The 26,353-nt window shown below is 39.1% G+C and overlaps 1 protein-coding gene across 3 annotated transcripts; it reads right to left on the bottom strand.

Moving 5' to 3' along the window:
- Window positions 1-2,311: 2,311 nt before the first annotated feature.
- LOC137246763 (nucleoporin seh1-like) lies at window positions 2,312-24,294 on the bottom strand. Of its 3 annotated transcripts, XM_067777772.1 has the most exons (7): window positions 24,159-24,294; window positions 23,112-24,081; window positions 4,246-4,328; window positions 3,752-4,192; window positions 3,489-3,697; window positions 3,292-3,434; window positions 2,312-3,233 (listed from the first exon to the last, which is right to left on the bottom strand). In XM_067777772.1, the coding sequence occupies exons 3-7, from the start codon at window positions 4,276-4,278 to the stop codon at window positions 3,064-3,066; spliced, it is 996 nt and encodes a 331-aa protein (XP_067633873.1). In that variant the 5' UTR covers window positions 4,279-4,328; window positions 23,112-24,081; window positions 24,159-24,294; the 3' UTR covers window positions 2,312-3,063. The 3 variants fall into 3 exon arrangements, with proteins under 3 accessions (XP_067633873.1, XP_067633872.1, XP_067633870.1); XM_067777771.1 differs by lacking the exons at window positions 23,112-24,081; window positions 24,159-24,294 and having other exon boundaries at window positions 4,246-4,673; XM_067777769.1 differs by lacking the exons at window positions 23,112-24,081; window positions 24,159-24,294 and having other exon boundaries at window positions 3,489-4,192; window positions 4,246-4,680.
- Between the last annotated feature and the right edge of the window lie 2,059 nt (window positions 24,295-26,353).

Here is a 26,353-nt window from a genome sequence, read left to right as displayed (position 1 = left end):
TTTCAGAAAAGAAAACGCTTTAAGTAAATTCTGGAAGCGCCTAGAATATGCAACGAGTAAATCACAGAGTATAAAAGCACCAAAGGTAGAGGCGCTACAATCAGTTTCGATTAAGCACGCTATCTGTCGGGCAATAGTAGAGTTATTTATTGCGAAGTACTTGAATAAAGGCCATTTTGCATTATTAAATATTGGAGTTATTTATTCAACAGTTTAGTGATTCGAACTTAGCTGAAGGTTGCAAATAAGAGGATTTGTAGTAAAATCGTTACAATATGTATATACACTATTAAATCAGTTGTCGGGATGGACTGTGATGCCGAGCAACGGGAACTGATTATTAGTGCTGCCGGAATGGACGTGATTTTGACACCTAACAAGCAGGGCTACTATGTGTGGGAAGCTGGAAAGGACGTGATTCCAAGCCACCCACCCAAATCATTGCGTATTTAAGGTAGTCAGCAGACATTTTTTTATTACGTAGAGTGAATCACACGTATCAATGCTTTTGCAGACAACGAAGAGGTTTGTGCATTTCAAAATTCGATCTACATGTGCTTATATGAAGCGGTTGAAAATGTCTAGATGGTCGAAAGGGAACAATAAATAAAATTTCACCGAGCAGAAAAGGGCTATTTACCATCCCTCTAATAAGTTTTACTACAAATAACACACCTACCATCTCCCTACGACTCCGTAACGTAGGGAGCTGAATAAGTTTTAAACGGCAGGAGTAGGGAGGAAGAATCCTTGAGGGGTCCCATCGTAAGTCCCTTAGCGCAGTGTGTCTGGTAACGAGGGTTCCATATTATCGAAGCGTATTCTAATATTGGCCGCACCAAAGATATAAAGAGAGTTTTGGTAATATATGGATCATCGAATTCTTTAGACCATCGTTTGACGAACGCTAATGTACCTTTGGCTCTGTTCACGCAACCTTCTATGTGCAATTTAAAGTCGAGTTTAGGGTCCATCGTAACCCCAAGGTCTACAGGTCTAAAAAACTAATGACTTAGTTAATTGTGTAATCATCAATCATATACTCGTAGGATTGGTATGATTTCCTTGTAAAGCACATGAACTTGCACTTGTTGTTGTTGTTGTAGCAATGCTCGCCCCCACCTAATAGCCGCGACCAATCACAAATTGTCATCAATATCCTCTAACGGGAGTCCAAGGAAACTTGCCGTTTCAACAGGGGTGGACCATAAAGAAAGGGGTGTTAGAGGCGTTGGTTCCACATTACAATTGAAGAGATGGTTGGTGTCATGTGGGGACACATTGCAAGCGGGGCATTAATTTTGTATGTCGGGGTTGATTCTGGATAGGTAAGAGTTTAACCTGTTACAGTATCCAGAACGAAGTTGAGCAAGAGTGACACGCGTTTCCCTGGGGAGTATGCGTTCCTCTTCGGCGAGTTTTGGATAATTTTCGTTGAGCACTGGATTCACCGGGCAATTCCCGGCATAAAGGTCCGACGCCTGTTTATGGAGTTCACCAAGGACCTGCTTGTGTTTTTTCACTTCATACGGCTGGGTTCTCAGGTGCCGTATTTCCTCAAAATGCTTACGGAGATGACTCCTTAAGCCCCTAGGCGGTGCTGGTTCATCAATCAGATGTCTGTTGGGATGCCCAGGTTTCTGGGTATTCAACAGGAACTGTTTGGTCAGCATCTCATTTCTCTCCCTGGTGCGGAGTATTCTCGCCTCATTATGCAGATGGTGTTCTGGGGACATAAGAAGACAGCCCGTGGCGATTCTGAGAGCAGTATTTTGGCAGGCCTGTAGTTTCTTCCAGTGGGTGATTTTTAGGCTTGGCGACCATATGGGTGACGCGTAGCACGTAAACGGCTGGCTGATTGCTTTGTATGTAGTCATGAGGGTTTCTTTATCTTTTCCCCAAGTACTGCCAGCGAGGGATTTAAGGATTTTGTTACGGCTCTGAATTCTCGGAACAATTGCGGCTGCGTGCTCACCAAAATGTAAATCCTGATAAAACGTCACACCCAAGATTTTGGGGTGTAGGACAGTCGGTAGCGTAGTGCCATCGACCGACTGTCCTACACCCCAAAATCTTGGGTGTGACGTTTGATCAGGATCTACATTTTGGTGAGCAGGCAGCCGCAATTGTTCCGAGAATTCAGAACTTGCACTTCGGCAGGTTCAGTGATATAACATTTACACTACACCATACGACTAGGCGTTTCAGATCCGATTGTAGATTTGATCTATCCACAGGTGAGCGGATAGGCATAAGAAGCTTGACATCATCAGTACAATAACGGCTTACAGTACTTCAAAACATTTGGAAGGTCGTTAATGAACAGCATTTATTTTCATTTTTTGTTTTGTTAGGTTTTTAAAAATTTTCATTCTGTTGAAAATATTTAGAAAATAAAAACATACATTTAGGCATTTTACTTAAAATAAAAAAGTGGTTTCAACATACTACAGTAGCGAAAAGCCTTGGGGAGTGTTATCGATGTTGATGGTCCTTTGTCGGGTTTAGATCCGGTTATTAGGCAACTGAGATGTTGTTGTTGTTGTAGCGATACGATAAGAAAATACCCGCAGGCTCTGGGGAGTGTTATCGATGTTGATGGTTCGTTGCCGGATGCATATCCGGTGCGTTCCAGCAACAAGCTCCATTAAGGCACCAGCCCGACCATCTCGTGAACGATTTAGTATGACCACATGAAGCCTTCAAGGGCTGTATGTATGTCCTGCATGCTATGAGTCCCCACATGACACCAACCATATTTTAAATTGTAATGAGAAACCTACCCCCCTGAAACCATCTCCCTATCGTGCGCCCCTGTTGAAACTGCCAGTTTCCTTGGACTTCCGTTAGGGGATTTGTGAGTGGTCGCGCCCATTGAATGGGGCGAAGCACTGTTAACACAACAACATCATGTGGTCGTGCCAAATTGTTTCCGAGGTAGTCGGGCAAGAACTGTCAACATCTCTCTAACACTCCCATAAAATCTTCGGGGTGTGTATTTATCGTTGAAATGTATTAGCTGTCATATTGCTTGAAACCCTACAATACACTAAGATATGTGTTTTAATGCCATGGAACTTGGTTTGGATTGCTAATTGTTCCTTTTTTATAGTATTTTGCAGTAGCAGCAGCGGCCGCAGTAAACGTAGGTGAGTGAAGACTTGACTCATAGGACAGGTAGCTTCCTTCGGCTTTTAAGACAGCAGCACATTTCCAGTTCAGTGTATAGTTCACTACAACAAAGGAATAAAGTTATAATTTTGAAAAGAAAAAATATTAATGATAAATTACTTCGCCATAGTCGGACGCATCCATCATCTCCGGTTGATACTAACATTGTTCCCAGCATGTTCCAACAAACTCTCCATACGGGGCAATTGTGATCACTAAACTTAGTGGTTTGTATGTCAAGTTTCTTATTTGCGGATGAATCACTAGAAAAAGCAATAATTTAGTTAAACGTTTAAGATAAAATCACAAATTCTTACGTAGATGCACGAATATTTACAATGTACAGGTCTTTGCTTGCCACTGCCAATATATGAAATCGACGTCCACATGCAGGAGCAAAAGATAAATCTGTTACGGGTTGATTGATTTCGTTTATTGGTTCGACTTTAGCGCATTTCCGTGCACTTTCATTATATGCAAATATTAATACTTTTCCCTGTTGCGTATTCGTATCATCACTGCCGGCCTGCAAGTATTTAATTAGAGACAAAAGGTTAAATATACTATTGATATTTCCTACAGCCAAGAGATGCGAGGGTAACATGTATGCTGATGTATTCCAAGATATACAACTTAATGGTAGCTTATTTGATATTTCATGTTGGACTGGCCACTGTGAGAGATTCATTATATCTGGAGCTTCGTAAATGCGTATTATACCATCTGCGGATACTGTCGCTAGTAAAAGCCCTAGGTATTTAGGTGCAAATTCCACATCAGTCACACTGGTACGTGAATCAACAAGTGTTGTACGACGAACCCAGCGCCGTGAAGGTGTCATAGTGGCAGCTACTTTTTCGCCCGCTACTTCTTCCCATACAGACGCAGTGCGATCAAAGGAGCAAGTAGCTAAAACTTGACCAAATTCTGGATGGGCCCATGATACACGCCATATGGAACCGGAATGTGCTTTCCAACTGCTCGAAACTGTCAATTTCCCCATTTCATCCTCATCCCATATCTTAAATGATAATATGTTTAAATATTTATTTCACTGTGGATTACATTAGTTACCTTAACAGTTTGATCGCTGGAACAAGTTGCCATTCGACGTCCGTAATAATCAAAAACAACATCATGGATAACGTCTTTGTGATCTGCAGATATTGGGACAACTTCATACATTTTTTATAAATAACAATGATGACAACAATTTTTGATTCCAGATTTTTACGTTAACATCATTTGCCGTCTTTCAGTGAGTTTTACAGCTCCGCCTCACGCTCAATTCTCACGCATAGTGTACAAGTACAAGTGTGTTGACTTATCTGTCAAGCATTCTGACAGGCACTCGCTGGATTCGGAATGACAGCGAATTCAAAATGGATACCATTACCGAATGCGCCGAATGATTGAAAAATTGAAAAAGTCGAGACGATTGGTAGTCAAAAATGTTGTCGTTGAGACCAAAAATGCGACTCTAGACCTGAGATTTCCATCAGGTGAGCGAGGCTGTTTGTAGTTTTGACGTTTATCGCTTAGTGAACACACTTGTATAGGTACACTATGTTCTCACGGGAATTCTCTGGTTCATTGAGAGACTTGAGAAGCAGATGTCGTGAAATTTTCGCACACGTGAAATCTGATAGGCAGATGTCGCCGCTGTTTTTCATTTAACTCATACGGCGAAAGGCTAATCACCGACATCTATTTTTGGAAAGGTAGATATATTAAAGGCCGCGTTGCCAACCTAAAAAGAAGTAATTAACAAATTATCTGGCTCATAAATTGAACCAGACTTCTATCTGGATTTATCTGGCTCAAATCGTTGTTGTTGCATTTACATGCAAAATTATTTATCTGGCTCAGGATTTTGCCACCGGATGATAGCTATATGCCGTCTTTCAGTGAGATTTACAGCTCCGGCTCACGCTCAATTCTCACAGGAATGCTCTGGATCATTGAGAGACTTGAGAAGCAGATGTCGTGAAAATTTCGCACACGTGAAATGTAGGCAGATGTCGCCGCTGTTTTTCATTTAACTCATACGGCGAAAGGCTAAGCAGCGACATCTATTTTTGAAAAAGAGGGTTTATTAAAGGCCGCGGATGACGGCACTGCTAGACAGCTGTCAGTCATTTGAGGCATCAATTGACAGATATGGCTGATGGATATTTACATCAGGGCGTAAAGGAAAGTTTCTATCAGGTTGTTAGAAACGACATGACAAACCATTGTAAACTTTATAGTAAACAATAGGGGGACTCATGAAAGCATATAAACTTATAAGGTGTAAAATTATATCCATTTACACACGCTGTTATATGAACGCACCTAGAAATACTCTTGATATACTTGATTGTTTATCAGCTGTATTATTGACAAACAAAATTTTTTGGATTGTTATATAAATTAAAAAATGCCAAGATTAAGTGAAAAATCAAAACTAAAACGTCTTTACTAAGATATTCTTGTAAATGACTTGCTGATGTTGGAGATTTCTGATGAAAATGCTTGCTGCAATATCTGCAAGGCTGCATTCCTTTGAGTTTACCGCGTTTGCACAATGAAATGTGCGCGTAAATTTATACAAATTGTGTAAATGATTTTTCATACAAAATTTGACAGTTCGTTTACGCACTAGATAAATTTATACGTTTACACACTTTATAAGGCATTTATACGGTTACATGAGTCCCCCTAATGAGACAAATCTGATGTAAACACTCTGTATACGCGGCTCCTAAACGTTGCCGATGAAGGAATTTAGCAGTTCCCGAAATGGATCTATACAACGAGCTTTGGCAGTTGTCTAATTTTTTCTTTCTTCTATTCTAATTTAAAAAATTTTTCAATTAAGAAAAAATTTATCATAACAATAATAATGATAAAAAATTATTGTTAGGCCTTGAGCTCGATTCGAACCCGCGATCTTAAAATCAGTAGGCCGATATAACAACAAAAATTGTTAATACATCCCAGAGTACGGGGGCAAAAGTGTCAATAAAAATATGACACTATGGCAGCATTGCCAACAAACAAGTCCAATTTTCACAGCCATTCTGCAACAGATGTCGCAGTGTTGTGAATATCAACCGGAACGAACCAGAATAGAAGTAGGATTAATGAAGACAAACAAAAAACCGCTGTGGTGGCTGAATGGTTATAGCAGCGGCTCCTAAACGTTGCCGATGAAGGAATTTAGCAGTTCCCGAAATGGATCTATACAACGAGCTTTGGCAGTTGTCTAATTTTTTCTTTCTTCTATTCTAATTTAAAAATTTTTTCAATTAAGAAAAAATTTATCATAACAATAATAATGATAAAAAATTATTGTTAGGCCTTGAGCTCGATTCGAACCCGCGATCTAAAAATCAGTAGGCCGATATAACAACAAAAATTGTTAATACATCCCAGTGCACGGGGGAAAAAAGTATCAATAAAAATATGACACTATGGCAGCATTGCCAACAAACAAGTCCAATTTTCACAGCCATTCTGCAACAGATGTCGCAGTGTTGTGAATATCAATTGGCACGAACCAGAATAGAAGTAGGATTAATGAAGACAAACAAAAAACCGCTGTGGTGGCTGAATGGTTATAGCAGCGGCTCCTAAACGTTGCCGATGAAGGAATTTAGCAGTTCCCGAAATGGATCTATACAACGAGCTTTAGCAGTTGTCTAATTTTTTCTTTCTTCTATTCTAATTTAAAAAAAAAATTTTTTTTTCAATTAAGAAAAAATTTATCATAACAATAATAATGATAAAAAATTATTGTTAGGCCTTGAGCTCGATTCGAACCCGCGATCGGAAAAATTTATTATTATTATTATTACTAGCCTTTACCCGCGGCCCCGTCCGCAAGGAGAAATTTAAATATATGGGCTATTCGCGTTATCCTGCTTATCAAGTTATCTGTTTAAAATTTTGTTTTCTGTCTAATGCATCTTATTTTTGTAATTGAGTAAAAAAAAGAGCTAAATGAGCTGATAACCTGACAGAATTCCAAATGATCCCGAAATTATCCAGAAAAAGCTACGAAATGACCCCCACGCTATCGAGGACGGATCCCGAAAACCATCCAGAAATGCCCCGAAAGGGTCTCCAAAAGTTCCCGGAATAGTCCCAAAAAAACCCGAAATGACAACGACACGATCCTAGACGTATCCAGAGAACCACACAGAAATGATCCCTGAAGGTGTTCCAAAATGATCCCGAAAAGGTTCCGAAATGACCCTGACGGGCTCCCGGGCGGATCTCGAAAACCATCCAGGAAGGGTCCCTAAATTATCCCGACATACTCCAGAAAAAGTTCCGAAATGGCTCCGAGGGGATCCACGACGGATCGCGAAAACCATACAGAAATAATTCCGGAAGGATCCCAAAATGATCCCGAAATAGTCCGGAAATGACCCAGATGGGATCCCGCACAGATCTCGAAATGGTCCAAAAACTATCCCGGAAAAGTAACAAAAAATCCCGAAATGGCTTCTACGGTATCCCGAACGGATCCAGAAATGATCTAGGAAGGGTCCCCAAATGATCCCAAAATGGTCCCGAAATGACCCTGATGGATCCGGCAAACCATCAAGAAATTATGCCGGAAGGGTCCCCAAATGATCCCGATATAAAACAGAAAAAGTCACGAAACGACCCCTAGAGGATCCCCAAATGATCCCGTTTTAGCCCCGAAAAGGTTGCGAAATAACCCCGACGGGATCCGGACAAATCCCGAAAACCATCCAGAAATGATGCCGGAAGTGATCCCAAATGATTCCGAAAAAGTCCCGCATTGATTCCGACGGGATCCGGAACGGAAACCGAAAATCATCCAGAAGTGATGCCGGAAAGGTCCTCAAATGATCACCTAATAGTCCCGAAATGACCCTTAAGAGGTCCTGGACGGATCCCGTAAACCATCCAGAAATGATCCCGATATAGTCCCGAAATGACCCTGACGGGATCTCGAACGCATCCCTAAATGACCCTGACTGGATCCCGGACAGATCCCGAAATCCATCCAGAAATTATCTCGGGAAGGACCCCAAATGATCCCGAAAAAGTCCCGCAATGTTTCCGACGGGATCCTGAACGGATACCGAAAACCATTCAGAAGTGATGCCGGAAAGGTCCTCAAATGATCACCTAATACCAAAATGACCCTGACCACATCCCATACTGATTCCGGAATCCATCCAGAAATGATCTTGGGAAGGTCCCAAAATGATCCCGAAATAGTCTCAGAAAAGTCAAGAAATTACCCTGACGGGTTCCCGGACGAATCCTGAAAGCCATCCTTAAATGATCCCGAAAAAGTCCCGAAATGACCCTGACGGGACCCCGAAACGATCCCGAAAATTATCCAGAAATGATGCCGGAAAGGCCCTCAATTGATCTCGTAATAGTTCCGAAAAGACCCTGACGGGATGCCGAACCGATCCCGACAACTATCTAGAAATTATGCCGAAAGGGCCCGCAAATGATCCCGTATTAGTCGAGAAAAGGTCCCGAAATGACCCCGACGGGATGCCGGACGGATCCCAAAAACCATCCAGAAATGATGCCGGAAGGGACCCCAAATGATCCCGAAAAAGTCCTGATGGTGTCCTGAACGGATACCGAAAACCATGCAGAAGTGATGCCGGAAAGGTCCTCAAATGATCACCTAATAGTCCCAAAATGACCCTGACGACATCCCGGACAGATCCCGAAATCCATCCAGAAATGATCTTGGGAGGGTCCCAAAATGATCCCGAAATAGTTTCGGAAAAGTCCAGAAATTACCCTGACGGGATCCCGGACGAATCCTGAAAACCAATCTTAAATGTTGCCGAAAAAGTCCCGAAATGACCCTGATGGGACCCCGAAAGGATTCCGAAAACTATCCAGAAATGATGCCGGAAAGGTTCCGAAAAGACCCTGACGGGATCCTGAACGGATCCCGACAACTATCCAGAAATGATACCGAAAGGGCCGGTAAATTATCACGTATTAATCGAGAAAAAGTCCCGAAATGACCCCGACGAGATGCCGGACGAATCCCAAAAACCATCCAGAAATGATGCCGGAAGGGACCCCAAATGATACCGAAAAAGTCCTGCAATTATTCCGACGGGATCCTGAACGGATACCGAAAACCATCCAGAAGTGATGCCGGAAAGGTCCTCAAATGATCACCTAATAGTCCCAAAATTACCCTGACGGCATCCCGGACAAATCCAGAAATCCATCCAGAAATGATCTTAGGAAGGTCCCAAAATGATCCCGAAATAGTCTAGGAAAAGTCCAGAAATAACCCTGATGGGTTCCCGGACAAATCCTGAAAGCCATCCTTAAGTGATCCCGAAAAAAGTCCCGGAATGACCCTGACGGGATCCCGAAAAGATTCCGAAAACTATCCAGAAATGATGCCGGAAAGGTCCTCAAATGATCCCCTAAGAGTCCCGAAATGACCGTGACGGGATCCCGAACGGATCCCGACAACTATCCAGAAATGATGCCGAAAGGGTCCGCAAATGATCCCGTATTAGTCGAGAAAAAGTCCCGAAATGATCCCGACGGGATCCCGGACGGATCCCAAAAACCATCCAGAAATGATGCCGGTAGGTACCCCAAATAATCCCGAAATAGTCCCGAAATGACCTCGTCGGCATCCCGGACGGATCCCGAAAATTATCCAGAAATGATGCCGGAAAGGTTCCCAAATGATCCCCTAATAGTCCCGAAATTACCCTGATGGGATCCCGGACGGATCCCGAAAACCATCGAGAAATTATGCCGAAATTGTTCCCAAATGATCCCGTATTAGTCGCGAAAAATTCCCGAAATTACCACGACGGGATCCCGGACGGATCCCGAAACCATCCAGAAATGATGCCGAAAGGGTTCCCAAATGATCCCGTATTAGTCGCGAAAAAATCCCGAAATGACTCCGACGGGATCCCGGACGGATCCCGAAAACCATCCAGAAATGATGCCGGAAGAGCCCCCAAATGATCCCGAAAAAGTCCCCAAATGACCCCGACGAGATCCCGGACGGATCACGAAAACCATCCAGAAATGATGCCGGAAGAGCCCCCAAATGATCCCGAAAAAGTCCCCAAATGACCCCGACGAGATCCCGGACGGATCCCGAAAACCATCCAGAAATGATGCCGGAAGAGCCCCCAAATGATCCCGAAAAAGTCCCCAAATGACCCCGACGGGATCCCGGACGGATCCCGAAAACCATCCAGAAATGATGCCGAAAGGGTTCCCAAATGATCCCGTATTAGTCGCGAAAAAGTCCCGAAATGACCCCGACGGGATCCCGGACGGATCCCGAAAACCATCCAGAAATGATGCCGGAAGAGCCCCCCAAATGATCCCGAAAAAGTCCCCAAATGACCCCGACGAGATCCCGGACGGATCCCGAAAACCATCCAGAAATGATGCCGGAAGAGCCCCCCAAATGATCCCGAAAAAGTCCCCAAATGACCCCGACGAGATCCCGGACGGATCCCGAAAACCATCCAGAAATGATGCCGGAAGAGCCCACAAATGATCCCGAAAAAGTTCCCAAATTACCCCGACGAGATACCGGACCGATCCCGAAAACCATCCAGAAATGATGCCGGAAGGGTCCCCGAATGATCGCGAAATACTCCCGAAATGATTCCGGAATAGTCCCGAAAATGTCCCAAAATAACCCCGACGGGATCACGGACGGATCCCCAAAACTATACAGAAATGATCCTGGCAGGGTCCCAAATTGATCCCGAAATAGTCCCGAAAAAGTCCCGAAATTACCCCGGCGGGATCCCGGACCGATCCCGAAAACCATCCGGAGATGATCCCGGAAGGGTCTCGATATGACCCTTACGGGATTACAAATAAGGAGAAGCTAATTAGAAACTGTATGTGCCAGATACCAAAAACTATTCATTTAGGAGAAAATTTATATTGAGTTATAACAATTTATAGATTTTACACCAGAGGGGTGATAAAGGGGGGGGGGGGTATCACTGCTCACTTTGTAAGCTCTCGACTTATTTCACCCATTGAGTTTGTAATATTGGTGAAGGTCAGTATACGTAAAGTTATAATGTGTAAAAATTGTTAAAAAGTAATTACTCGAAGGGGTCGTGGAACCCCCTTTCCATGTTCGAAAAAAATTTCGCCAGTAGCCTATTATCTCTGTCCCAAATTTCATCAAAATCCGTGAAGCCGTTCTGGCGTGATTCAGTCGCAAAAACAAAAAAATATAATAATTAAATTATAACTGTTGCTAGGGGGCGGAGACCACGCCCCTTTTGAAAACTATATAGCTAGTAGATCCTTCTAGACTATTGGCTATATGCATGCCAAATTTCATGCAAATCCGTCCAGCCGTTCTTGCGTGATTGAGTCACAAAGACAAACGTCTGGACAAACATCCAAACATCCAAACATCCAAACATCCAAACATCCAAACATCCAAACATCTAAACATCCAAACATCCAAACATCCAAACTTTGCCATTTATAATATATATTAGATATTTAGTTATTACGGTCTTTAAGACCTAGTTGATGTTAAGTAAATGTTTGTTTAATTAAATATTAAGGGTTTTACAATATAAAAATAATTTTACTTTAAACTTATTAATATTTTCCCAATCTTTTATCTCAGTAGGCAGTTCATTGTACATTTTGTACCCTGTGTATTCTAAAGTCTTCTTTGCAAACTCTGTTCTTACTCTAGGCAGTCTTATATTATTGGTGTATCTAGTTCCATAACTATGGATCTCGTGATTATATAATATTTTATTGCTCAGGTAACTCGGTAGCATTCCTAATCCTACATGATGTATAAATTTCAAAGTGAAGTAACTTATTGACTGTTTTATACTAAGCCAGTTTAACCGATTCAGCATTATAGTTTTTGATGTTCTTGGGGGACATTTTAATATAAATCGATTGTTTTGTTGTATTTGTAGTCTTTTTATTTGCATATCACTCGCTATCAGCAAAATTGTAGGACAGTATATAAAGTGCGGCTCAATAATTGAACGATACACCATTATTTTATGACGTTGACTAATATGTTTGCATGTTCTGTATATGAATCCTATTTTCTGCGCAATTTTTCTTTCAAGATAATTCATATGTTCTCCAAAATTCAGGGTTTCATCAATTAAAACTCCTAAGTACTTCATTTCATTTACTCTTTGAATTAAATTGTTTTTTTATCTTCAGGGTTATACTGTTTAGATCGTTATTACGTATGATGTTCCTGTTTTTTGCAAAATACCATGAACTTAATCTTATCTATATTTAACTTAAATTTTTTCTTGTGCTTTCTGCATTGTACAGTCGGCATATTTCTCACTGATGATGAGCAGTGCATCATCGGCAAATAGACGTATATTGCAATATTTTAAGCATTTTTTTATATCATTTATGTACAATGTAAATAGTATCGGTGCAAGTACTGAACCCTGTGGCAATCCAATATCTACTTTCACAACCGATGAGACTGCGTTTCCAATTACCGTCCTTTGCTTTCTGTCACTGAGATAACTTCGGAAACATTCGAAAATCTTTCCTCTGACACCAGTTTTGAACAAAACATTCAACAATTCCCGTCTATCAACTGTTTCAAAGGCCCGTTTCAAGTCTAAGAAGACAGACACCACAACTATATATCTTCTTTCCATTCTGCAATAACCATGTTAAGTGCTGTTTCACTAGAATTGCTCTTCCTGAATCCAGATTGTTCTGGTATAATAACTTTGTGCTTTTCTAGGTATGCCACCAATTGATTATTCACCACCATTTCCATAATTTTCTCATCCGAGGGTAACGTATTGATTGGCCGTAGCGCCTCCGGTTTCACTGTATTTTTTACTTTTTCCACAAGTACTATTGTTGAAACTTTCCAGCAGTTTGGAACAATGCCATTATTTAGGGACTCATTTATTATGTCTTTGTAAAAGTTACCAATGTACGTTGTGGAATCCTTGAAAACACCCTCAGATAAAAGCTTTTCTCCGCCATATTTATTTTTAAAAGCTTTTGTGATATTAAGTATATCATCTAAAACAATGTTAGTGAAAAGAAATAGTTCTATTGCGATCGAGCGATCAACGTTTAGTTCGGATGCAGTAGGCATTTCTTCGATACTATCACTAATTTCGACTATGCTCTGTACAAAAAAATTGTTTAGGGCATTAGCTATATGATACTCATTATCGAGGCATTCGCAATATCTTAGTGATATGTTTTTTGTTATCTGTAAGCTCTGCGAGGTCTTTCAGACACTTCCACATCCGCTTCATGTTTCCGCTATTGCTGTGAACTCTGCCTTCCATATACATCTTCTTCTTATACATAATCGTACTTTTTTATATTTTCTTTAATACATTGTATTCATCCCAGTATCCTGCCCTGTGGCAATATAGTCACATATGGGTATACATAGGTATGACCTATACGCATACATATGATGTATTTACAAATACACCTTCTCGTTGAGCACCAAGCATCACGCGTTGCTTAATTCGTTATCATCAAACGCTTCTTCTCAAAACCTGTTTAAACTTTGATGATAACGCTTTAAGAATAGAGACATAAGCACATAAGTATACATACATTAATTTAAGAGGTACAGAAGAATACTAAAGTTATGTTAAATGATAGAGAATAAGTTAGTCTGGAAATGTACATGCGATTGAACGCATTGAAGAAATAAAAACCAATTTTAATTTATAAATTAAAGGTGTTTAATTTCCAAATTATAGGATATTTCGAGGCTACTTGCAACAAGAGCTTGCAACTTTATGATAAACTAGCCTGAAGAAAGGTGACAATATAACTGGCGACGAGGAAAAAACTTAAAAAAAATTAATAAGAGGTTAATTGCGTGCTAAACACTTGGTTAGATCGGATCTTCGCTAATAGCAAAAACACCACATGTTGTGAAAATTACAAAAAAAAAAAAAAAAAATTAAAATTAAAAAATTAATAAGCGTTTGAGTGCGTACTAAACACTTGGTTAGATCGGATTTTCGCTAATAGCAAATACATAACATGTTGTGAAAATTACATAAAAAAAACTGAACTGGGGAGCAGAACCAAGTAAAGGATCATTTGCTTGCAAAGATTAAAAACTCTAAAACAAGCAAAGGTAAAAAAAAAAGCATCAGGAATTTGCACCAACTGTACGGCACACGTGGGGTTACAAAAAAACAAAATCAAAAGACAGCACTAAGAAAAAGGAATTTCATCATCATCAAAATCATCAAAGAGCGGCTTAGCGAGGTAGTATATCAGCTTAATATTGTATACCTACCACTCTTGCAGAGGTATAGTACTTTCAAAATAATAAAAAAAAAAAAAAAAACAAAGTTGTGTTAACAAAATGAATGCTCCAGAGTTTAATTTAGCTTTAAATTGCATTAAAGCAATACAATAATTTGACGGTTCGGATAAAAACTAATTACCAGATTTCGTAGAACAAATAGATAATCTTTTGGTAACTTTTTCAACATTTGAAGAGGGTATAAAAAATGTGCTGTTTGGCTATATAAAAAATAAATGCGTAGGATTAACAAGACCAGTTTTACATAGGTATGGGAGAATTGAGACATGGGATAACCTAAAGAGAATACTGATTAAGCATTTTGGGGAGAAGGAAAGTAGCGACGTGCTTATGGATATGTTGAAACTGTGCAGGGTAGAGTCAACAATTGAACAATACTATGACAAAATTAACGAAACTGCTAACAGACTGCACAATCGTATTCTGACACAGGGCGACAATAGTTACACTACAGTAGAAGTTAATCGCATATCACTCCGTGTTTTCAGGGAAAATCTACCCGAACCAACAAAAACAATGGTTTTTGCAAGAAATCCGGGAAACCTTGATGATGCATACAAGATCATTGAAGAAGCTCGTCATCAAGGTTACACTTTGTACGGCCCTACTAAAAGGAACGTAAATAGTAAACAAAATTATAGAGCCAACTTTAGCAACGACAGACGAAATCACAATGAACAAATCTTTCCCGAAACACAGAATCAGGAAGTAAACATAGACGAATCTAATAGCTCTAGACAAAATTCAAGTAGACAAGCTTCAATGAAATGGGAAAGCAGTAAAAATATCACAAATAATAGAAATCAAGAACGTCAGAATTTTAACAGCCCATCAACAAGTTCGCGTATGCCAACTACTATACCGAACGTTCCCCAATCAGGGCAGAGAAGTACTCAACCGATGGAAATAGGCCAGTCCAATGCAAATTTTCAACTAGAGGGGCCAGATATTTACCCTATATAGAAATTAAAACTAAAGTCAGAAACCTTTATTTTATAATTGATACTGGAGCAGAATTCAGTGTCATTAACGAAAATATTTGCCATCCAAAATGGAGAAAAGGAGTCTCCGTCAGCATTAAAGCAATGGGCAGTATTTTCCAAGTAAATAAATGTGTAGGTTTCCTGCATTCAAAGAATTTGGTGTAGAAAATTATTACTGTGAGTTCTTAGAGTATAACTTCAATAATGATTTTGACGGATAGATAGGGGGAAATATATTGAACGACTTAAAAGCGGTTATAGACTACGCACAGAGAAAAATTAAAATAAATGACGTTTTTCTAGATATGCTTATGCAAACACCTCATCGAGAAACTGTGTATGAGATAAGTTGCAATTTGGTTCGGACTCAACACCTTGATCCTAGATCAAGGACTTAATAAATTCATTGGCTGAGAGATTCAGAGATATTTTTTACAAAGAAGGGGATTACTTAACATTCACCAATGAAGTTAAACATAGAATATTAACAAAAAATGACATTCCAATTTACTCAAAAGGATATAGGTACCCTAAGGTTCACGAGCACGAAATAAATAGGCAAATTAGCGACATGTTGAAACAGGGAATTATAAGGCACTCCAAAAGCCCATACAATAGTCCAGTATGTGTTGTTCAAAAGAAAATGGACGCATCTAACAAGCAGAAGTGGCGCTTAGTTCTTGATTATCGCAAGCTAAATAACGAAACCGTGGAAGATCGTTTTCCTATTCCGAATATCGATGAAATTTTCGATAAGCTTGGGGGTGTAAATGTTTTTCAACACTAGACTTGGCGAAAGGTCATTATCAAATTTAAATGCATGAGTCCGACATCCTAAAGACTGCATTCTCTACTGCTCATGGCCATTACGAGTTTTTGAGAATGCCGTTTGGACTTCGAAATGCGCCATCTACCTTCCAAAGACTCATGAACAATATCCTTAGCTCGTATGTAGGCCACATTTGTCTAGTCTACATGGACGATATTCTCATTTTTTCAAAAAGTATTGAAGAAAAAACAGTATTGAAAACTACTATCATGAATTGCCTCATGAAGGCAAACCTAAAACTTCAACTTGACAAATGTGAGTTCGCCAAAAGCGAAGTAGAGTTTTTAGGTCACATTATCAATGCCGAAGGGCTGAAACCGAATCCAGAGAAGGTGGAGGCAAAAGAAAAAATAAAGTTACCAATAAATCAAAAACAAATTAAGAGCTTTTTGGGAATAACTAGTTATTGCAAAAAATCTGATAAAATATTTGAAAAAAAAAATACAAGAATAAACGTAAAAGACCCAGAGTACATTGAAGCTTTCAAGAAATTAAAAGAAATTATTAAAAATGAACCTGTCGTTGTTTACCCAGATTTTAGGAAACAATTTGTGATTGTGACGGATGCCAGTAACTATGCACTAGGAGCAGTCCTTATCAAGACGAGAAAGTTGTTTGTTATGCGAGCCGCACACTTAAAAATCACGAACTTAATTACAGTACAATCGAAAAGGAACTCTTAGCGATAGTCTGGGCTACAAAACAATTCAAATATTATGTATACGGAAGAAAGTTCGTAATCAAAACGGATCACCGCCCTTTAGTGTGGCTGAACAACTTAAAGGAGCCCAATCTAAAACTACAAAGGTGGAAGATTCAGTTGAATGAATTCGATTTCGATTTGGTTTTTATAAAAGGGAAGGAAAACGCCCTAGCAGATGGTCTTAGTAGAATTGTAGATAATATTGTAGATGACGTTCAAGGGCTAAACACGGACGAGACCTTAATAACGGAAGACACAGACATATTTTTTGTAGAGGTAGAGAGGGAGAATGTGAAAGGTAACAATGGGAGCTACGAACCTGATTTTTCAGCAGACTTAATTAACTTGTTCACGAACCAACAGGAGGACGTAGAAACGGTTCACAGTGCCGGATCTGATGATCGGAGTTGCATGCAAGTTACGGAAAAGGCACTTAACTTATATAAAATACAAATAGTGATAAACGAGTCAGATAAGGAATCAAGAACGACAAAAATTTTGTATAAGAGCAAAATAAGATATTTTGTAAAAACAAACGGAGACAGTCCAAACATTTTAAGGTTTTTGCAAGATATACTGCCAGAAAAGGGTCTAGTTGCAGTTTTCTGTGAAAACATAAAACTATATCTTAAATTTCAAGAATGTTATAGGCAATATTTTTCGAATAATAAAAATTTAAAAATACTAAAATCATGCTTGGTACTAACGGACATTACCGACAAAGAAGTTATTTTAAAGATTATCGAAAAAGAACATTTAAATAATAATCATAGAGGGGTTAACGAAAATTTTGCACAAATAAAAAAATTGTACTATTATCCGAATTTGCAAAAAGAAATACATAAGTATATAAATAATTGTAAAATTTGCAATCTTGCTAAATATGATCGAAACCCAATTAAATACAATTTAAATATTACCGATACACCCACAAGATGTAATGATATTATACACATCGATATTTGGTACCCTCAGAGAAATGTTATGTATCTTACTACTATCGATAAATTAACGAAATACGTTACGGCTCATTTTTTACAAGATCGTTCGTGGATATCGCTACTAAAAGCTATAAAAGACAGAATACAAACCTTAGGAAAACCAAGAAAAATTATCACAGATAACGAATTCGATGTAGTTACAATTAAACAATTTTTGATAGAATTAGATATAGAATTACATCTTACAACACCATATAAGAAGACAGGCAATTCAGACATTGAGAGATTACATTTGACACTAAAAGAACGCATTCGAATTTTTAATGCTGATCCTGAGAATGAAGAATCGATAGATACGAAAGTGTTCAAGGCAATAGTTCATTATAATAACACAATTCATACAAGTACAAACCTTAAGCCAATAGATTTCATAAATAATACACTTAGCAGTGAAGAAATCTTAAAATTTGCAGAAACGTTACAGAAAAAGAAACAAGATCGGTTTCCTACAGGAAAAAATATAGAAAATAGCGACTTTCAAAATGAGTATGTAAAAAACTTTAAGATTGGCAAGTCTAATCCAAAATATAAATTAATCAAAGACTATCACCAAAAAGGCAATTACTTAATTTCGAAAGACAATCAAAAGAGCAAAATATACAAAGATCAAGTAAAAAGAAAATACAAATACCAAAAGAAGGAAAAAGCCAAATAGAAAAAAAAATTAATATTAAGTAAACGTGATACTTGGCTGAATGTTATCAACAAGTATTGTTGAAACTTGAGGTGGGGGAGTCACATATGGGTATACATAGGTATGACCTATACGCATACATATGATGTATTTACAAATACACCTTCTAGTTGAGCACCAAGCATCACGCGTTGCTTAATTCGTTATCATCAAACGCTTCTTCTCAAAACCTGTTTAAACTTTGACGATAACGCTTTAAGAATAGAGACATAAGCACATAAGTATACATACATTAATTTAAGAGGTACAGAAGAATACTAAAGTTATGTTAAATGATAGAGAATAAGTTAGTCTCGAAATGTACATGCGATTGAACGCATTGAAGAAATAAAAACCAATTTTAATTTATAAATTAAAGGTGTTTAATTTCCAAATTATAGGATATTTCGAGGCTACTTGCAACAAGAGCTGGCAACTTTATGATAACCTAGCCTGAAGAAAGGTGACAATATAACTATATTATATAGCTCAAGTTTTCTTTTATGGAGAGCTGTAAGCTCACGGTCATACCACTTATTTCTCAGTTGTATTTTTGTTCTCTTCACATATGTCGGTGCTTGCATTACTTCAGTAAAAATATTGTTATACTCAGTTGAGCAGAGCTCACATAGTATATTAACTTTGATTGGATAACGGTTGGTTGTACAGGTATAAAGGAATCGAGATAGATATAGACTTACATATATCAAAATCATCAGGATCGAATAAAAATTTGATTGAGCCATGCCCGTCCGTCCGTCCGTCTGTCCGTTAACACGATAACTTGAGTAAATTTTGAGGTATCTTGATGAAATTTGGTATGTAGGTTCCTGGGCGCTCATCTCAGATCGCTATTCAAAATGAATGATATCGGACTATAACCACGCCCACTTTTTCGATATCGAAAATTTCGCAAAACCGAAAAAGTGCGATAATTCATTACCAAAGACGGATAAAGCGATGAAAATTGGTAGGTGTATTGAACTTATAACGCAGAATAGAAAATTAGTAAGATGTTGGACAATGGGCGTGGCACCGGCTACTTTTAAAAGAAGGTAATTTTAAATTTCTGCAAGCTTTAATTTGGCAGTCGTTGAAGATATCATGATGAAATTTGGTAGAAACGTTACTCCTATTACTATATGTATGCTTAATAAAAATTAGCAAAATCGGAGAACGACCACGCCCACTTTAAAAAAATTTTTTTTTTTTAAGTCAAATTTTAACAAAAAATTTAATGTCTTTACATTATATAAGTAAATTATATCAACATTCAACTCCAGTAATGATATGGTGCAACAAAATACAAAAATAAAAGAAAATTTCAAAATGGACGTGGCTCCGCCCTTTTTAATTAAATTTTTCTAGGATACTTTTAATGCCATAAGTCGAACAAAAATTTACCAATCCTTGTGAAATTTGGTAGGGGATTCGATTCTTGGACGATAACATATTTCTGTGAAAAAGGGCGAAATCGGTTGAAACCACACCCTGTTTTTATACACAGTCGACCGTCTGTCCTTCCGCTCGGCCGTTAACACGATAACTTGAGCAAAAATCGATATATCTGTACTAAACTCAGTTCACGTACTTATCTGAACACACTTTGTATTGGTATATAAAATGGCCGAAATCCGACTATGACCACGCCCACTTTTTCGATATCGAGAATTACGAAAAATGAAAAAAATGCCATAATTCTATACCAAATACGAAAAAGGGATGAAACATGGTAATTGGATTGGTTTATTCACGCAAAATATAACTTTAGAAAAAAACTTTGTAAAATGGGTGTGACACCTACTATATTAAGTAGAAGAAAATGAAAAAGTTTTGCAGGGCGAAATAAAAAACCCTTGATATCTTGGCAGGAATACTGTTCGTGGTATTATATATATAAATAAATTAGTGGTCACCCTGGTCCAAATTTTCGGCGATATCTGGAAAACGCCTTCACATATACAACTACCACCACTCCCTTTTAAACCCCGCATTAATACCTTTAATTTGATATTCATATCGTACAAACATATTCTAGAGTCACCCCTGGTCCACCTTTAAGGCGATATCGTGAGAAGGCGACCACCTCTAGAACTAAGGCCCACTCTCTTTTAAAATACTCACTAACACCTTTCGTTTGATACCCATATTGTACAAACGCTTTCTAGAGTCACCCCTGGTCCACATTTATGGCGATATCTCGAAAAGGCGACCACCTATACAACTCCCACCACTCCCTTTTAAAACCCTCATTAATACCTTTAATTTAATACCCGTATTGTACAAACACATTCTAGAGTCACCCCTGGTCCACCTTTATGGCGATATCTCGAAAAGGCGTCCATCTATAGAACTAAGCCCCACGCCCTTCTAAAATACTCATTAACACCTTTCATTTGATACCCATACCGTACAAACATATTCTAGAGTCACCCCTGGTCTACCTTTAAGGCGATATCTCGAAAAGGCGACCACCTATAGAACTAAGGCGCACTCCCTTTTAAAATACTCATTAACACCTTTCGTTTGATACCCATATTGTACAAACGCTTTCTAGAGTCATCCCTGGTCCACATTTATGGCGATATCTCGAAAAGGCGTCCACCTATAGAACTAAGGCCCACTCCCTTTTAAAATACTCATTAACACCTTTCGTTTGATACCCATATTGTACAAACGCATTCTAGAGTCACCCCTGGTCTACATTTATGGCGATATCTCGAAAGGGCGTCCACTTATGGAACTAAGGATCTTACTTACTAACTAAGGATCACTCCCTTTTAAAATACTCATTAATACCTTTCATTTGATACCCATATCGTACAAACAAATTCTATAGTCAACCCTGTTCCACCTTTATGGCGATATCTCGAAAAGGCGTCCACCTATAGAACTAAGCCCACGCCTTTTAAAATTCTCATTAACATCTTTCATTTGATACCCATATCGTACAAACAAATTCTAGAGTCAGCCCTGGTCCACCTTTTTCCCTAAATGGCGTCCACCTATAGAAATATGGTCCACTCCCCATAAAATACTCTTTAATACCTTTCATTTGATATCCATGTCATACAAACACATTCCAGGGTTACCCTTGTAATGATAATTTGACTGCCGTATGATCTTTGTGCTCGCTGGCTCCTTAATGAGAAGCCAAAGATGTAGGTGAGGTAACGTGTTTTGGTACCGATGGGACATAGCACAACGGGATGTGGCAAGGTGAGATCACAGGAGCATTTTGTTGAATGTAGGTGAATGCAAGCTAGTGTCAAACATACTGAACTAGACTCCTAGCATTCTCGACTACAAAAGGTTGAAGGGGTCTCGGCGGATGGAGCTCTCTCGTGCCTTAGCTCTTTCGGCGTGGGGTGGGTTTTTGCCTCAGTTACACAAACTTTAATTTATAGAACTCCGGGCAGAACCGAAGAAGGGAGAAACCTCCTCGGTTTAAACAAGCAAATATCAAGTCATGATGAAGTCACATAAAAATTAGATTTAAGAATATTTGAAACTTCCCCCTTATGAGTGTGTATTAGGGTGCAAGGTCTAAGGTGACATTCGACTCTTGCATTCTGCACCCTACCCTACCATGATCTTCAATCTAAACATGCATTGGAAGATACCCACGTTAATTTCTCTTACCTTTTTATGTTGCCATGCCTACCAGGAATTAGCAGAAAGACTTAACACATGATAGGTTGTTTTCTTGACAACTTTATAAATTCATATTGGTGTTTTATTAAACAATGATTACTACTAAACTTAGCTAAACAAACTTGTATGACGAGTAACCCTCGTAATTTCAAATATCAAGAAACTTCAACTATAGGATTTGGTTCTTAATAATAACAACTTTTCACCTACATACTTATGGGCTTTACAAGGGGCTAATAAAAATTGTTGAAGTTTAAACTCTTATCTCTCTATGGATTTGGGTTTCCCACTCAAAGCGAGTTCTGCATAAAAAAGCAAAGGCAATCCCAACTAGATCAATTGGATCTAAGGCACACCAAAAAAAAATCGAATACAACTGCCAATGTCTCTTTAACAATTATCAACTCGATGTGGAATTTTATCCCTTCGGTTGGGTTTTCAATTAAGGTTTTCCCGGATTTTATGTAAGTGTTTAGCTGTCATTAAATCGACATATGTACGTTTGTAATTATGTAGGTATGTAGGTATGGACACCAACTACCTATTCTGAGCGAGTGGGAGTGAGCTTAGAGCGAAAATACCGATTTATGAAAATGCCAATCAGCATTACTGAAAATTTAAAATTTCAAACACTATAGAAAATGAACTTTAGGCAAGGAAAATGGTTGCCGGCAGACGTACATATTTGCGGCGATATGGATCGGCTGAATACAAATGGTAACGAAAGAATTAGATAGAAAATATATAACTTACGTGCTTACAAATTCGCGTTCAGCTGCAGCGTTGAAAGGCCTTCCATCGTTGTAGTTGTTATGCGATGTTGCGGTCGGTCGGAGCTGGAATCAGCTGGTGGCACTTATTAGCAATTTCGTTTTCTTTCGTTACATAAAAATCCTAACTTAACAGTTCTATAGAAACCGTAGTTTTCTATCTATATAGGTATATCTTCTTTGATTGTCCGCAGCGAGATATACGAACATTTATTTGATTGAATCTGATTCTGATTTAATTGAGATTTTTGTGCTTGCTTTTCTAAGCGGGGGGTTGGGATTGGCAACAACACCGAACACAATAGGACCGGCAATGACTTTTACATTGATTATTTATAGGCACTAGCTGGTATAAGTGATTGGTTTTCTTTTAGCTACTCAACCTTTTCGGATGTTTTTTAACTGATTACGAGTATACATTGAATAATACCCTTCGCATTTAATTCACACTTTTAACTTAACTAATCTTCGACTTATTTCTTTCTTTTTTGTTCGGTAGTTGTTGCTGTCACTCTTTTTGGTTGCCACAAATCTCTTTGGCTACATATATTTAGACTTTCCACACTCTATCGCGTTTTCGTTTCAAATCTTTTCCTAACGGTTTCCACTTATTCTTCCCTACTCTTGTTTAGTGCGAATGGTTGCTAGTACCACCTATCCTGTCCTCTTGCCTCTGGCTATTGAGATGGGATTTGTCTTGCACCTTATTGGATGGCAAAGGCCTGAATGGGTAACGTACAACACCTAGGCGCAGTGGGGCCTGTACATTGGTACATATGTGTGGTTGGTGCCTATACAGAACAGAAGCAAAAGGCTATTGCTGCCCCGTTATAGGTTGCTTAGTGTTCTGCCTTTTCACTTGTAATAAAAATGTATCCACACCCACCCCTGTCGTGGATGTAAGATTTTGGGTGTCGGGTGTGGTTCTTCCCTCCACTGCAATTTCTATGGCACTGTAACAAAAAAACGGAATGTGCATAAGTGAATGCAACAACCTGGCACTTTACACTTTACTTTCATGTATACATACCTGGGAATTCGTAAGTGGGACTTTAAAGTCCGAATAAGGCGGCAATTGAATAAGGTACTCGGCGATGACTTGGTGGTTGTCCAAAGAAAAGGGTAACTGTTAGGTGTTCAGCCCTTTTATAACTTCTGAAATTGCCGCTCTTTATATATATATTTTTTTCTTTTGGAAAGTCTCTATTGAAGTTAGCTGTGGTTTATAGTACGTTCAGTGCGATATAAGTTAGATCAAATACCAACAGCAGCGCCATCCATTCGTCGAACTAGCATTTCATTTTATCGCCTGCGACAAGTTTTTGTCGCGAACTGTAGGCGATGAAAATGTTTGACATTAATTTTGATAGCGACTATTACAAAACCCAATAATACGGTAGCTTGATAGAAGTATTAGAGGGAATTTGGCTCGGATATCCTTGGCATGATATGTACCAATTTCTTTTCCTTGCAAATCTTCCAACTGGTAATAGCAATTACCGAGTTTTCTGCGGATCCGGCATTTGAGGAATTGCGGGCCTAATTTGGCGTTAAAGTTTTGTGAAAACTTACTAAGGGCAAAGTTTCTTCGATAAACTTCTTGGCCTTCCTTGAGACTGACTGGCTTCGAACGCAAGTTGTATTGCTTTGCATTGCCTTCGTAAGCTTTACGAATATTCACTTGAACGTCTTTTCGTACTAATGCTAGATTATCGGATCGGGAAAGAGGAGCAATCGGTTCTTCCAACAAGCTAAGTTCTTTTAGTAGTTTGTAATCAGCACCGTGGGTGATCATGTCCAAGCCACACAACGCGCGATACGGAGAACAACCCAACGTTTGATGCAAAGACGATCTTAACGAGCAGGAGATGCTTGTAAGATGTTCGTCCCATCTTGTCTGGTCTTGTTTTAAGTATGACCGAATTGCTGTTAACAGCGACCGGTTAACTCTTTCCGCAGCATTGCTTTGCGGCGAGTACAGAGCCGTATAGACATGATTTATACCCAGTTCCGTCAGGAAGGCATTAAAATCATTGACTTTGAATTGCGTTCCGTTGTCACTGACCAGAATCTCTGGTACGCCAAAACTATGAAAAATGTTTTCCAGAAGGTATTTCTGAATGGCGACTGAAGTAAACTTTTTTAGCGGGTGGATCCAATGATATTTGCTAAAATGATCAAGCACAATCAGTAACCCTATATGCCCATTTTTACTGCGCGGATAAGGTCCAAGCAGATCGACATATATCCTCTGAAAAGGTCGACACGTAGGGCTGTGAGCACCCATGGGTGGCCTAAGAGTGAAGTTTGGTGCTTTGTTCTCTTTACATATTTCACAAGTTCGAACATAATTACGGACATCTTTTGCCAGCCCTGGCCAAAAAAGATAACGGCGTAACTTCTCTATGGTTTTTTGAATTCCCGCATGCGAAGATGTAGAGCTGTCATGGGCCTGGAAAAGAATACCCCGTCGAAGTCTCTCTGGAACTCATAATTTCCAGGAGTTCTTCTCTTGCATATCCTCTCCAGAAGCGTGTTCCGTACGAATATATATGAATTGGTCTACCATCTTGATATCGGGAAACCTTTCTGGGTTTTCTTGAAACTTTGTCTTCACATCTACATAAGTCTCATCCAAAAACGCATCCGATTCAAGGTTTACCACAGGACCCATGTCCAGTGCTGCGATTTCATTTTCTTGAAGTCGCGACAAAGCGTCGGGGACAATGTAGACCCTTTTCGATGGGAGATTGAAAATTTAAATTGTTGAAGGCGAAATATCCAACGCGCGAGTCTGCCCGAAACGTTCTGTTGACGCATGAGCCAAAGCAAACTTGAATGATCGATAACTACCTCGAACTCTTGCAGTTCCAGATAGCAGCGGAATTTTTCAATGGCCGTAATCACTGCTAAACATTCTCGCTCAGTGACGCTATAATTACGTTGCGCACGACTAAGTTTTTTCGACATATACGCAATTGGTTTTTCCTCGTTTTCCTCGGATAATTGTACTAACACGGCCCCAATACCAACGTCACTCGCATCGCAGTGCAAATAGAACTTTTTCGCAAAATTGGGGTTAGTTAACACTGGGGCAGAGGTTAAAATTTCTTTCAATTTATTCATGGCCTGCTGCGCTTCCGTAGTCCAAACAAATTTCTTCTTTGTAGACAATACTTCGGTTATGGGACAAGTGAGGTCGGCGAAGTTCGGTATGAACCGACG

Source organism: Eurosta solidaginis, chromosome 3 (genome assembly GCF_040869045.1).
Source record: "Eurosta solidaginis isolate ZX-2024a chromosome 3, ASM4086904v1, whole genome shotgun sequence".
NCBI classification, from domain to species: domain Eukaryota; kingdom Metazoa; phylum Arthropoda; class Insecta; order Diptera; family Tephritidae; genus Eurosta; species Eurosta solidaginis.
The sequence above is the reverse complement of the archived record's forward strand: the minus strand, read 5'-3'. Positions and strand labels throughout refer to the sequence as shown.